Source organism: Emydura macquarii, unplaced genomic scaffold (genome assembly GCF_026122565.2).
Source record: "Emydura macquarii macquarii isolate MOO-44397 ecotype Brisbane River unplaced genomic scaffold, CSIRO-AGI_Emac_v2 contig_1045, whole genome shotgun sequence".
Taxonomy (NCBI): Eukaryota; Metazoa; Chordata; order Testudines; family Chelidae; genus Emydura; species Emydura macquarii.
The window spans coordinates 4,674,564-4,690,051 of NW_027131182.1; the positions used below are offsets into that span (position 1 = coordinate 4,674,564).

Sequence of the window (15,488 nt, forward strand, 5' to 3'; positions counted from 1 at the left end):
CCCTCTATAACAGTCCAAAGCACTGCCACTAAGCCACCAGGCATCCTGCAGGACATTAGAAATTAGAATGATAATGGATCTGAACATTCAGGATAGATCCCTTACAGGACAACACTTTCCATTCATCTTAGTAATACCAAAGAGGATCAAATACACAATTCTCATAAATATTGAAGGAAAGAGATTTCTATATGTTAATGAACTTGATGAGTGGCTGGTTTAAGAAAACCAAATGCCTTCTAATTCCCTCAAATTACTGAAAATGCAATTTCCAGAGCAACTATAACATTATTTTTTCCTACCGTGGCAGCATACTATACAGCACTGAACCTTAGCATATTCCCAAACAGAGTTTTGGTGCTCCCAATCACCTTGTGCTCAAACATAGCTGATAATATTTTTCCCTGGGTCCCTCTTCTCCACCCATTCCTTCTCTCCCCCTTTACTAGGCTTGGAACCTTGTCCTCTGATAAAGCAGCACAAATACATCTGATGGTGCTGTCTTCTGATCAGATAGCTTTCAGTTACACTGCCAGCAAAGCGAGGCTCACGCTGAGTGCTTTTGAAAATTCCACCCTACATACTTTGAAGTTCAGAATTTCTCCAACTGGGTTTTCTATGGCTGATGGACACCTCAGTATATAGTATAATTACTTTACTATTTCAAATTTTAAAGTGATGTTTGGGATCTTTAAGATGGACTGGATGCTATAGTAATAATAAAAAACATTTTTCAACAACGGAGCATTGCTTGTTTCCTCAACAATATTCAATACCTACCATATGAGCCTGGCATTCTGTCCTCATAAGTAAAATGAAGTTGCAGCTCCTCTTCTGACATCTGACATATGAACACTTTTAATAAACAGCAAATAATAAACAACGCATTGTGGGCCTGCCAAATAAAGAGATGGCTAGAAGGGAAACAGAAAAGTAAAAAAGAGTCAATAATGTTTTACTTATTAATTTTCAGCAATAGTCATGACTAAATGTGTGTTACAGTAAAAAGAGAGGTCCCTGTAGACCACCTGACACTAAGCCGAGGCTCAAGTACCTGAAGTGTGGACTCTCAGTAGCAAGGAACATTTATTTAAACCTCAACATTTCTTCTCAATAGGATGCAGCTTTCTTGCTACATATAGTTTAGTATTATTATTAAAAGCACCACAGTTACCATTAATGCTATTCTCTTCAGGATATTGACTAGCTGGCCTATTAGCCTTTTAAATCTCTACATACTATAGGGTGGATCATCTCAAATGAATTGAGATATCTGCACATACCTCACCCTTTCTGCATGGAAATTGATTCCCAATCTTATCCCTTTACATGCATAAAACTCCTCAGATGACACTCAATGTGGAAGACACCCCGTGGAATTCAGGAGCAACAGCAATAAATCCAGTTACTCATCACAGCTTTGTCCCCAGATTTATGCACATGTTCCAGCAGAGAACTGTATTATGTCCCTGTTGGTTCCTATGAGCAGCTGCAGGGAGACTCAGTCAACAGCAATATATGCAGCTCCTGCTGAAGCCACGCTGTCAAGGGGTTGAGAAAAGGCCAACAGAGCAGCAGCTACAAGGATGACTTCTTGTCATTCTGTCTCAATGGATCCCTAGACTAGAAGAGGAGATGGCCTCAAACTGTTTGCAACATCCTCCTTCTTCCCCCACCAGGAAAGAAATTTCCAGGGGGGAAAAATCTTTGGAAAGTTTCCTGCAAAACTATACTTCTGCAAGTATAACTTCTTGGGAGTTTTCCTCCCCCCCCGGGAGGAAAGAGGATTAGAAATGCAGTCTGATCATACAATTTGAAAGGAGAGGGAATTTTACATCATTTTGTATTCTCATCTGGTCAGAGTTTCAAGTATTCTAGAAATAATGTACTGGTTTTAAAATAAATTTAGATTAGCTAGAAAGTTTTGTCAGCTGGTTTATAATATGCCCAAAAATAAGCATTTAAGTTGAAAAATAAATGTTTATTTTGCAAAACAAGCAGCCAGTAGCATGGCATCAGAGCCACCATTACTACAGTTTAAGGAAAACAAAATCCCTAGTCCATCAGTTCTCTTAAATTTTATTTATGCTCCAAGGAATTTTGAGTCATAGATTATAAATCTAGCAAAGGAGTATTTGCACATTTTTATTGTCTGTCATGCCCACCATAGAAAACAATGGGATAGCAGTGTCTAGAACTACAGAGTAGGAAGGGTAAAGATTAATCCAAAGTTACATATACACACGTTTGTTGCATCATTTACACCCAGTCACACAAGTAAAGCAAATGGAAAATTTCTATTCTTCTGTAATGGCACAGCTTTACATATTATGCTCTATTCCCAATGTTTGAAATATACAAAGATACTTGTTCCTCTTTAAAAGAGAAACTAATTTCAAACAAAAAAAAAGCTTTAGGAGAACCTGAATTTTCACTGTGCCGATTAAGATATTGATGGAGCAGACAACACTGTATTACCCAAAAGCTATCAACAAAATGAACATTTAAAACATAAAAGGAAACACCTGACATTTCACTGCCAACTTACTTTTGACATTCCGCTGAAATTTTTAACTCTTTGGTTCTAGAAAGGAAGACTTTAATCAATGCCCCAAGATTTCCTGTTCGAGGATTGTTCTCAACTAGATGAGGGATTGAAAAGATTACAGAATATTTGTAATTTAAATTACGATAATTAGTTCAAACATAGGATATACAGAGCACAAATAATACTCCACTGCATATTTTATATGTATTTTTAAACACACATGCACACACACAGAGCATGGCTACTTTTTAGAGTCTATAATTAAAGATGAAAAAGACCTCCAAGATTCTCCTGTCCATGTTTCTGCTACTGCAAGGTTGTTCACTACATCACATTTTCCAATCTATATCTAAAACATTCCAAACAATGGAGCCGCACCATTTCTTTCAGGAGACTATTCTACAGCTCAATAGATTTCACCAGCAGGAAAGTGTGGCTGACTGTCACAGTAAATTTACCTCTTATGGAACGTAATTTCATTACTCACTCTCCTATCATCCCTGTTTCCTCCCTGCATAATCTCACTTTATCAGCATTTTTACCCTTTCAATATTTTAGAAGTTTCTATAGTGTAATGGACAGGGTTAACATTGCAAGTTAAAACTTAATATTCAAGGAATCAAATTAAATGAAAAGTAGTATATGCCATTCAGAATGAGAAGTAGGATATGCACTTCTCTTCTAATTCAAGTGTGGACTCCACATGAGCGGTGTCACTATACTCCCTCTCTGCTCACTGATATTCTACTTCCATAGGTGCAATGGTTTAAAAATCATTATTTAAAAGAAGTTTGTTCAATTACTAAAATAATTGTGCCCAAGCCACTTCCTTTTGTTGGCGACACAGAGAATAATGTGACAATGTTTCATTTAAGCAGCACAAATTAGCAGAATGCGTTTCCATCTTCCACTTAGGGGACAATAATGATTAAAAAATCCTACTACTGGAATACAGATGGACAAAATTAAATAAAACACAGATACAGACATTTACATGAACAGAAATACGTGAAAACATCAAAATAATCTCTCTCACCTAAAGACTTGAAGACTGAGATGGTGGCTTCTTCCAATAGCTTTAACTCAGCACTGAAGATGAAAAAAAGAATTGTTTTAATTATATGAGCAATAATAATCCCCAAGCCTATAGAGACCTGCCACTTGTAGAATACAATTACTGTATTTAAATAAATGTGTTATAGTGCAGTACTGCAATTCCTATGACCTTGTAATTTCAGTTACTCCATTTACCTGGGTCAGATAGATTGCACACATTATTTGAAGTAGTGTGGCTATACAATGGACAATTAACATTCATCTCACTTTGTCAAACAATTCGTATATGAATTGGACAGATCATTCCCATGTCATAAACTTTACTGGTCCCATGCTTGTTTTGGAATAAGCACTTGAAAATAAACATAGGTCTACAGTTTCAATTTGCAGAAAAAGTCTGCTTTTGTACTAAGAACATTGTATCATGTTTGAATATAAAAGGAGGAACGTAACCATTTTCTAAAATTGAAAGTGCCTCCTTAAGAAAACAGATTTAACTTCAAACAAACTTAATACTGTAACCCAGTTTCAATAATTATTTCATGTGGTTACAACAGATACAATTGTAAATCATGTATATGCCAAGAGGACAAGATTTTTACAAGTTCATTAATTGCCAGATGACACATCTATATCAAAACATCTACTTAGAAAGATTTTATAATGATAAAGTTGGGGAGAAGGGACAGAGGGAAGGGAATCAAACAACCTTAAAATAATGTCAACTATGTGCAATCTATAAGATACACATAGAGCACTACAAGTGCTAAGTATATAAGCCTTCAAAGCATTGTACAAATTAACTAATCCTCATGTAACCCATGTGAAGTAGGCCAAGTATTTGCATTTTGGAGACAGGAAAAAACAGAAACAGTAGTTAGGCTTCTTGCCCAACGCCATGACACTAAGCTAGGGAGAGTGGCAGATACCCTGAAAGGTAGGGATAGGATACAGAAGGACCTAAACAAACTGGAGGATTGGGCCAAAAGAAATCTGATGAGGTTCAACAAGGACAAGTGCAGAGTCCTGCATCTAGGACGGAAGAATCCCATGCACAGCTACAGACTGGGGACCGACGAGCTAGGCAGCAGTTCTGCAGAAAAGGACCTGGGGGTAACAGTGGATAAGAAGCTGGATATGAGTCAGCAGTGTGCCCTGGTTGCCAAGAAGGCTAATAGCATATTGGGCTGCAATAGTATGAGCATTGCCAGCAGATCACGGGAAGTGATCATTCCCCTCTATTCGGTATCGGTGAGGCCGCATTTCGAGCATTGTGTCCAGTTTTGGGCCCCCCACTACAACAAGGATGTGGAGAAGTTTGAGAGAGTCCAGCGGAGGGCAACAAAAATGATTAGGGGGCTGGAGCACAAGACTTATGAGGAGAGACTGAGGAAACTGGGCTTATTTAGTCTACAGAAGAGAAGAATGGGGGGGGGGGGGGGGGGGATTTGATAGCAGCCTTTAACTACCTGAGAGTGGGTTCCAGGGAGGATGGAGCTAGGCTGTTCTCAGTGGTGGCAGATGACAGAACAAGGAGCAACGGTCTCAAGTTGGACATCAGGAAAAAGTTTTTCACTCGGAGGGTGGTGAAGCACTGGAATGGGTTATCTAGGGAGGTGGTGGAATCTCCATCTTTAGAGGTTTTTAAGGTGCGGCTTGACAAAACCCTCGCTGGGATTATTTAGCTGAGGTTAGTCCTGCTCTGAGCAGGTGGTTGGACTAGATGACCTCCTGAGGTCCCTTCCAACTCTATGATTCTATGTTAAATAGGGCACCTCCCACACTGCTTCTATATTAGATATTTTATTTATCTCCTGTCAATATGCATCAAGGAAATACAAAATTCCTTAATTATAGGATGTTAATGTCCCCTTTTCCAATTTAGTGTTATTAACCTGACAAACTCCACTGAAATACTATAGCACATAGTATAATATAAAACCAATAAGATTTCTGGGAGGGGAAATGTCTTTTACACTTCCAGACCCAGCCTGTTTGTTTTAAGAAACCTGGTACGAAGTAATATACTATGATCAGTAGAAGAGTTCGTTCTATTGAACTTCCATTTTCAAAACCCACTGCCTAGGATAACTGCAATTCAATAAGTTTTCTGGCAAGCTGATAGGTAGTTACCTACAGACTACTACCCCATCAAAAGAGCTAGACATATTTTACCAAGTAGAACTATGAAACGGGATTTTGAATTTCCATTTGGCACCTTCTGAATACAAAGAAAGTAAATATCACAACATGAGTTTTCACTAAGCAGAGATACTTAGAGAGGGAGCAGAGTCTAGCAAGTAAAGGGGACAGTTAAGAGATTAGAGTTCTGCTCCTTGCTCGTCACCAACTCTCTCAGATATCCTTGGGCAAGGCATTTATCCTCTCAAGGGCAAATTCATTGCTTGCATAAGTAAACAATTCTACTGATTTGAAGCTGTCATCTATAAAATGGGCATTGCAATACAGGAGTGAGTATTGTAGTCAGTCTTTCAGAATGAAAATGAGGGTGGCACAAACATCCTAAATGCAGTGGGGCCAGAGGGAGGATCTCACATCAGCCCAAGGCTGAGAAAAAAAGAGGGATTTTGTTTGCTTTTCCACAGAGGAGTTGAACAGAAAACTGTTTATGCTTTTACATTCTCTCTTCTCTGCCTGTTCTCAGCTTCTTGTGTCTTTCACTCTCTCCAAAGCCTCAAAGGCTTCCACGCACTAATTTCTTCCCTACCACATTGTTGACCCTCAGCTTCATCACCCACCCTTACCTAGATCTCTCTCTCCTCCACAGATCTCTGTTCTGTTAATCTTTTCCCATGTGCATTTCCCACATTATCTTTGCCCTGCTGATATAGAAGCTAAGCAGGCAGCCTCCCTCTATTTATCCCCTGAAACACAGGTTATCAAAGAGATATGGAGGGTGAGCCAGGTGTGGAGTATATCCTATCACCTGCCAATGCAGGTGTGTTACTAGGCCTGGGAAAAGTGAGGATTCAATCATTAGTGTTTGCAAAATATTTTGAGGTCCCTGGACAGAAGATGTTATGGAAGAGGAAAGTATTTATGTTTAATTGTTTCTCAGCCCGTTTTACAGTAGGAAAGAGACTAGTGGTTTTAGGCTCACTCACTCACCAAGCATAAACTAATCTAGTTGCCAGTCTCTTTTGCAGTCAGGAGTGCACTCCCTCTCTGGCAGAAAATGACTCAAGAGTCTTTCTTAAAGCTCAGATCTCCTCTACTTGTGAGATGTTTTGCCTAGGATGTTTTCGTACACTCCCAGTTTGCATGCTCATGCAGTAATTACATAACATCCCACATGTTCTCAATAGAAATCCTCCCTGTAAAACCAAGGGAGGTGCATCCAGAAGCCCAAACCTCTCCAGCGGGTTAAAATATGAAGCAGATTAGTTCCAGGGAGGTCTGGCTCTCCCACTCACCCTCAAATCAGGAAAAAAAAAAAAAACTATAGAAAACTAGGATTTAATGGATTAACCCAGAGGTTCTCAAACTTCATTGTACTGGGACCCCTTTCTGACATGAAAAATTACTACACAACTCCAGTGCCCTGTGTTACTCAGAACAGTTAGTATTTTAAATAAAAAAATCCATTACAAGACCATATCTATTAAAAGTAGCCACTAAATATTTTAATTCACAAGATAATCTTTATATCCAGCAGTAAAAAATATAAATATGCATCTAATGGGAGGGGTGAACTTGTATTGATGAACACAAATCCTTGAAGCAGGATTGTGTGTGGCTGATATAAAGATGGGGTCATCTTCAACAGTGAGATGGGCCTGTATCTGTTTTTCAGGCAAGTCAGTGCTGAAAAGCCGGCTTCACACAGGTATGTCAGTGAAAATGGCATGAGCGCTTTCACAACTGCAGATAATAGCTCTGGATAGTCATCACAGAAAAGGTCCATTAATGTTTCTTTCACTGTAAGTGACATAACAGCACTTCCAGTCGCTTCTGTATTAAAGGGATTTCTAATTCACACCTCTGTTTCCTGATCCTTTATGGAGAAGTACTCCCAAAACTGTAGTTTAAGGCTTTCCAAGTAGCTGATGATAATGGATTGCAAGTCATGCTCATCCAAAAAGTTATCCAGTAAAAAAAAAAAAAAAAAATAAAAGCTTCAAAACTGCTACTGTCCACATGAGCATACCACAAGGAAAATTTCTTGATCCAACTTTCGATTTCCTCAGTGAGAGAAAAGACGGAAGTGTCTCACCCTTGAAGTGAGGTATTGAACACATTTAGGTGTTCAAAAATGTCTGCCAGGTAAGCCAGCAAAGCAAGCCACTTGGTATCTGCAAACTTTTCGGCCAGCAGGGAATCTGTCAAAGAAAAATTCTCACTTCCTCTCTGAGTTTAAACCAATGACTGAGAATCTTTCCCTGAGACTACCATCAAACTTCTGTGTAGTAAAGTAACTGACAGTGCCCATCTCATCACACAAAACTCCAAATAAACATAGACTTGTTGAGCTACTCTTGATGAAGTTAACTGTGCAAACAGCTTCATCGAGAACTTGTGTTAGAATAGGTGGCATTTTTTTGCAATTAGGACTTGCCTGTGTATAATACGAGTCCAAACTGCTTGCGGTGCAACAGCCTATACTTGGGTGACTAGCCTGCTGTTTCTTCAAGTCATTACATGAGCACTGTCACTGCAAATTCTGCAGTGCTGCTATTCCAAGCCAGAATCAGAGACAAAAGCATCCAAAAGTGTGAAGAGCTTTTCCCCTGTAGCACGCTGTGGTAATGGCCTGCAGAACAGAAATTCCTTTTTGCAGTTTTTTGTCATTCTTAAATTTTATGTATGTCAACATCTCAGCAGCACCCGACACATCTGTTGTTTCATCAAGTTGAATGGGAAAAAAAGGATTTTGCTTGATTTTGGCAATCACTTGTTCAGTCATGTCATTTGCCATACTGTGAATGCACCTGGCAATAGTGTCATTAGACATGGGAATCGAATCAAGTTGAGTCACTGCACCTTGCCCTGCCATAATCGAAAACACTTTCTTGGCACATGGCACAAAAAAAAGTTTCTCCAGTAGTGTGCAGATTCCCAGTTTTAGCTATCCAGAATGACATAGCAAAAGGTGCCTCAAGGGCTTTGCCATTTGCTGTAGCTGCCATTTTCAGTACTGTTTTCTGGCTCTTTAGCTGTCCCAGCTTTCACTGGGGAAAAAAAAAAACAACAACAGTGGTTTTGTTTGAAGAGAACTGTGCCGTGTATGCAAGTGCCGCACCATTTTTGGCGGTTTTAAGCTCTCCTTTGCCAGATCTTCGCCACACACCATGGCTGTGGGTCCTCCTGAAAACCAATCCATGTAAATCCATATTCCAAATATTTTGGATCATATTTGCGGTTAATTATTTTTTTACTGCTGTTTGGACCCTCATTGTCATGACGCCCCTCTTTTCCTGCAAGTGGCAATAGACTCCCCTTTATACGCTCTTTTCTTCACTTTTCTTCAGAAAACGGTCCATTGCTAAAATTATTTCTACAGCAAACTGGTTTCAACACAATATGTGCTGAGTAGGCTACCAGGTAAACACACATGCCTGAGTACAGGAAGTGCCACAATAAAGGAAGTGATATGCAGGGGTGGAAAGCAGAGCAATTACAAAGGCCCCACACACAGAGACCCCCACCAAGCTAAATTGCTCTGCTTAGGTTTTGCATCGCAGAGCTCCCAGCTCTGGGCTTTATCCCACCCACACCCAGGAAGCACAGGGCTGGAGCTTCAGCCCCCCGCAGCCATTGAAGCTTGGGGCTGGAGCTTCAGCCCCACCACTGCTCTTCAAGCAGTGGGCCACCGCTGTCAGCCCCACCACTGCTCTTCAAGCAGTGGGCCACCGCTGTCTGGGAAGCTCTGGGCTGGGGCTTCAGCCCCCCACCGCCTCCGGAGTTCTGGGTTGGGGGCTTCAGCTTCCCCACCACCACCTCTGGGCTGGGGCTGGGGGCTTCAGCTCCTCCCACCTCCAGAGCTCCAGGCTGGGGTCCTCAGCTTCCCCACTGCCGCCAATGCTCCAGGCTAAGGGCCTCAGCCTCCCTGCTGCCGCCTGAGCTCCGGGCTGGGGGCCTCAGCCCAACCATTAGCCCCGGACCACCAGGGAAATACAGGGACTTTCTGCTCTGGCTATCCCATCAAAATGGGGAACTGCTGGATTAGCCAAATCAATTACCATGCTCCAAGGAAAACTCCATAGCAAATGCTATACTGCATCAGATCCACGGTACATCTGATCTAGTACTCTGTCTCTGTGTCTGACAGTGGCAAGAAGCAGATACTTTATAGGAAAATGCAATAAACCCTGATGGTGAAAAGATGCGAGATAGGGATAGTCTACCATGGGGGTAGACTAATAGTTAGATTTTGTCTTAGACCCTGAAATATGAGGTTTTATATCCCTTCCAAATTCTCTTATTTCCCCCACTAACTATAACAACACTGGATATATTCTGGTTATCCATATAAACATTCAATCTTACTGAACTCATGGCCTCAATGACATCTTGTAGTAATGAGTTCCACAGTCTAACTACATGTTGACTGAAAGAGTACTTTCTTTTACCTACAAATTGACCAAGTCAAGAGCCTATTTGCAGAAACTTGAGGCCCAAGTGCTTCTATGATAAGCACCCAGTTCCACTGCTGAGTTGTGTGCACTGACAAAAATGAAGCTTTGAGAAATCTACATGACCCAAAAATATCCCCAAACTTCATCCACTAAATACCATAGCACTTAATGTGGAAGGGTATTTGCAGGAGTAGGAGAGAATGGGAGGCTAATGAGCAGGAAAGATCCACAGATTCTAATGCCAGAAGGCATCATTTTCATCATCTAGTCCAGTGTTTCTCAACTTTTTTGATACCAGGGACCAGCTTCCTATACTGTGTCAGAGAGATCTCAGGGACGGGTCCATGGACCAGTCATTCAGAAACACTGATCTAGTCCGATGTCCTGTATAGCACAGGTCATAGAACAACTCTTAAAATAATTCCTAGAGTATATCTTTCAGAAAAATATCCAATCTTGATTTTAAAATCGTCAGTGATGGAGTGTTGACCCTTGATAAATTGTTCCAATGGTTAATTACTCTCACTGTTAAAAATGTATGCCTACCTTCAACTTCCATCCATTGGATCATGTTATACCTTTCTCTGCTAGACTAAAGAGCCCATTATTACATATTTGTTCCCCATGTGGATACTCATGGACTGTAATCAAGTCACCCCTAAATCTTCCATTTGTTAAGATAAATATATTGAGCTCTTTGAGACTATTATAAGGCATGTTTTGTAATCCTTTAATCATTCTCCTGGCTCTTCTCTGAACCGTCTTCAATTTATCAGCATCCATCTTGAAGTGTGGCACCAGAACTGGACACAGTATTCCAGCAGCGGACACACTAGTGCCAAACACAGAAAAAAATACTTTACTCTAGATTCCTGTGTTTATGAATCCCAAGATCACATTAGCTCTTTTGGCCACACTGCCATACTCTGAGCTCATGTTCAGAGGATTATCCACCATCTCCCACCAATCTTTTTCAGAGTCACTGCTTCCCAGGATAGAGTCCCCACTCTGTGACACTTCCCTGGGCTACCCAGGGTTGTAAAGCACCTTGCTACCACCTGTGCTTAGTATAAGGAAACCTTGTCTGTGCCTGCCATGGGTCAGCTCCTCAATTCCACCAGCCACAGACAACATGAGCACTCCCCTCAAGACCTTGCAGATACTCTGAAGGTTAGTGATTGGCACACCCGAATAACTGAGCCCTCCTAATGTCTCCCTGGGTGGCCAACCTCTGGTCCACTGGATATTCATAGTACTCTCAGATTTGCTACTTCCAAACGAACAGTACACCCCGCTTACCAGTTCCACACTTTTTCTCTACTCATAAACTGTATACCCCTGTTTGTTTCACTTTGTAGATTTTCTCTTGTAGATTTTGCAATCTCTCATTTCGCACCTGGCTTAATATGCAAACAGGCATACATGGTGAGGCGTACAATACATAATACCCAAATGGCCAGACAGCGGATAGGTGTCTGTTACCTCCGAAATATTCCTTTCAGGCAGGAAGTATGTCACTTTCTGGTGATCTGATTTAACATCAAAACCCTAAAAACATAATTTTCAATATTGATACAACAAATCTTTATATATTATCCATGAAAACATTTTGTGATGACTATGACATCCCATTGGCTACTGTCTCTCAGTAGAGATCACATTGCCATCCTTCGATGAACTATTATGCATATATCTGACCCAGGAGATCTCTGTGAAACCATATGCACCACTGTGTCCTCCTATTGGCACTACCAGATCTCTGGGTCACACATTCCTAGCTAGTAAACATTCATACACACCAAAGGATAAGCCAAACCCATCCATATCTATCAACTTCAAAAATGACTTCAACCCCCTTACGGGAGCCCCAGTGAAACGTCTTCCATCCTGAAGAACCCCCTTCCATGTCCCAAATGGGCGATTTACTCTCACTTCCTTTTCTCTTCCGCCTCCACACACAGACTAGCTGGACATTCCCTTCCTGACAAGTTCAAGGTCTTAAATTTCACGACTCTCCAGGCTACATTCACATCAAATCCATTCCTGCTGCCCACAGGTGTTTCTGCCTTCTTGGGGGCTCAGATGCCAGTGAGGATTTGACTGGAAAGAAAACCTAACAGGGGTTTTCCCTAATCTGTGGGCACTCATTTGGAAATGATTTAGTGGTTCAAGACCCAGGTTGTCAAAAAAGATATCTACAGTCTCTGTGCAGAAACACAGAGTCTGAACTGTAGAAATGGCACAACTGTTCTAAGCAACATTTTTCTAACAGTTCTCAGAATACAAATATAGTCAAGCCACTTTCATGTCTGAAGATGAAAAGTGCTACATAACATATACTAAGTACTACTAGAACTCTTCAACTACCTCTCAAAGCACTTCAACGGTGGGTGAATATCATTGTCACCACTTTACAGATGGGGAAACTGAAGCATAGTGAAGTCAAGGATGGTGTCCAAGTTCATCACAAATCAGTGACAGAGTCACTATCCTAGCACCCATAGTATACAACCTTATGCATAAGCATTAAGTCTTATCATAATCAATTTGCCAAGGCTTTTCCCCCCACTCCCTTACTGTATTTTCCAATGAGCGATTCAATTTAAACAAAATCAGAGTGATTGATGATGCTTAGACCAGGTCTCTACTGCAAAGTTAGGCTGATCCAGCTGCATTGCCCACGGATGTGACAACTCCGCACAGGAGAATTCTTCCATCAACCCAGCTACTGCCTCTCAGGGACATGGATTAACTACAGTGACAGGAGTGATTAAGTGTAGACATAGTTTTAGGGCTTGTCTACACTTGCGCTTATGCCGGCAAAACTTTTATCGCTCAGGGGGTGTGAAAAAACTACCCGTCTGAGCGACATATGTTTTGCCAGCATAAGCGCAAGTGTAGCCATGTTATGTTGGCAGGAGAAAGCTTTCCCACTGACATCATAAAACCACCTAAATGAGCGGCAGTAGCTATGTCAGCAGGAGAGCTCTCCCGCTGACATAGCACAGTCTACACTCTCACTTATGCCGGCAAAACTTATGTCGCTCAGCAGGGTGTTCTTTCACACCCCTGACCAACAAAAGTTTTGCCAGAATAAGCACGAGTGTAAACAAGCCCTCAGTTAGGAGGGTAATAAACCTGGAGTGAACGCTTACATTCCTTAAGAGTATGGGAGCCAGTGAATAGGGTATTGGTAGGATCATCAATCAAAGGAGTTATTTAAAAGGTTTTCAGTAGTAACACCGGTGTAAATGCACTAAGACAGAGCAAATTCACAAGTGAGTTGAGCCATCAAATTTAATTTAAAAAAAAAAAAAATCAGTAGATTACCCTGTGCATCGGACTATCTTGCAGGCCAGTGAATTGACTGCATGCATGAGAGAGAAAGCAGTCATCCTGCACAATGTCTAATACCCTGCCTCTAGAGACCATTTTAGTTTATGCTTGTTAAAAAGCTCACATCTGCTTTGTTGCTTGCTTTGTAATAGCTTCTATAGCTGAATTTCAGAAAGACTTAACTTACTTGCCAATACATAATTTTTTTAAATGTTAAAATTTCATCTCCGAGGTGGTCTCTTATTTCAGCTCTAGAAACACAGCTGTAATTGAAGACAAATGGTATAAAAATGGGAAACAGAATCAACGCCTACAGACATTACAATTTACTGGGTCTGAATGAAACAGGGATTTCACTAAATTTTCTATTTAAAAATCTGTCGAGCTGGCTGCTTGTCATCAGGATGTATTCCTTCTCCAGGATTGAATTCTCCAGGATTTAAACTTTCAATATGAAGGGACAATAATCTCACAACCAAACCTCTTGCTTTTCTAATTTTGACTGCTTGACTTTGCAACCATAACATTTTTAACATAGTTTTTGTTCCCTAATTATTTTAAAAAGCAAACTGAAAAAACCTTAACTACCACCATTCTGTAGAACCAGACAGACTTCCTATTTTGGTCAAAATGATTTGACAGTATAGACCTCTCTACCTCTTGAGCCATTTTTCACCAGGAACAAAATATAAAGTTAAAATCTTGAAAAACAGGCACATCCTATTTCCTCAAGTTCAAACAGCAAGAAGAAAAACACAGAATTGTATTTTGCTATTTTAAAATTTTACACATTAGGTAAAAAACATGCCTACAAAATCTCAGCAGAAGAGTTACAAGCACCTGGGGGGAGGTTATAATGGAAGTGCCTCCACCACAAGTACAGCATTGCTACTGTGCCCAAATATTGTAACACTATTCCTTTACTACTCAAAATTATTATTAGGCCCCCAAGGATGCCTTATGAAGAGGGTGCAGTGTACAACTAAAAATCAGCCCATTTTTAGGAAGTTGAAGCAAAGCTTAGCAGGAAATGCAAGTAAACTGCCATATAAACAGTAACAGTCAGCTAAACTCAAGCAGGGGGGAAAATGTGCAAGATGTGGAAAAAGTTGCCTGAATAATTTTTCTGTTATGAAGACAGAAGATAGACTATATCAACCACTTATGCAGAAAATGCCTCTGCATGTCATCAGACAAGATTCATGAGGTGACATGAGAGCAACAACACTAGCACTAGCTATTGGATTTGCTTTCCACCACAATCCCAGCGGAGATGCTGTTTAGTTAATGAATGAATATAAAGATGGAAACTTATCTTAAGCATGGATCCTTTCATTAATCCACAGTGTAGCAGTGTTAGGACTTCAAACTGTTTTTCAATACTGATGCACAAAGAGAGAATATTTTTCAAGGAGTAAAGCTCATTTAGTGGATTAATCACAGACAGTAGTTCAAGAATTCCAATCCCCCTACCCTGTCAAAAAAGCTCTCCCTATAAAATAATGACAGCCTTATTGTCAAGAAGGACATTTTTCTAAAAAGTATTTATGATTTGAGGTATATGGTTCAATACATGCTTAAAGTCATGTAGTTCAGTAGATTACTCACCCATGCATGAGAACAAATTTAAGAAGTAACCTATAAACCAGAATCACAGGAGCTGCAATACATACTCTACCTACCTATCAAGTGTGTTTGGAGCAAAAATTCATCCCAAGAAGATGTGTCTTGTCTTATATGCTTAGAAGAACAACCAAAGAGCCCTTGACTTTACCAGGTAAACTTTTGAGAGTCCCTGTACATCTGTCACAGAATGAAAGAAACCTAAAACGGATTCACAAAGTGATCACTCTGTATCTGACCTAGCAGTCCTCATCCTCAAAGGAAATCTGCACAACAACAACTTTTAAAAGATGAGCCTGGAAGCTTAAATTCATAACTTTGCTAGAAAC

General features: G+C 40.4%; 1 protein-coding gene across 3 annotated transcripts in view; it reads right to left on the reverse strand.

Moving 5' to 3' along the window:
- DYM (dymeclin) overlaps window positions 1–15,488 on the reverse strand; it is a 382,124-nt gene that overhangs the window by 329,747 nt on the left and 36,889 nt on the right. For all 3 annotated transcript variants that reach the window (XM_067545393.1, XM_067545392.1, XM_067545394.1), the window contains exons 4-6: window positions 3,585–3,637; window positions 2,549–2,642; window positions 781–914 (exon numbers count right to left, since the gene is read on the reverse strand). In XM_067545393.1, the coding sequence (XP_067401494.1) occupies window positions 781–914; window positions 2,549–2,642; window positions 3,585–3,637 (281 nt within the window). The remainder of the gene's footprint in view (window positions 1–780; window positions 915–2,548; window positions 2,643–3,584; window positions 3,638–15,488) is intronic.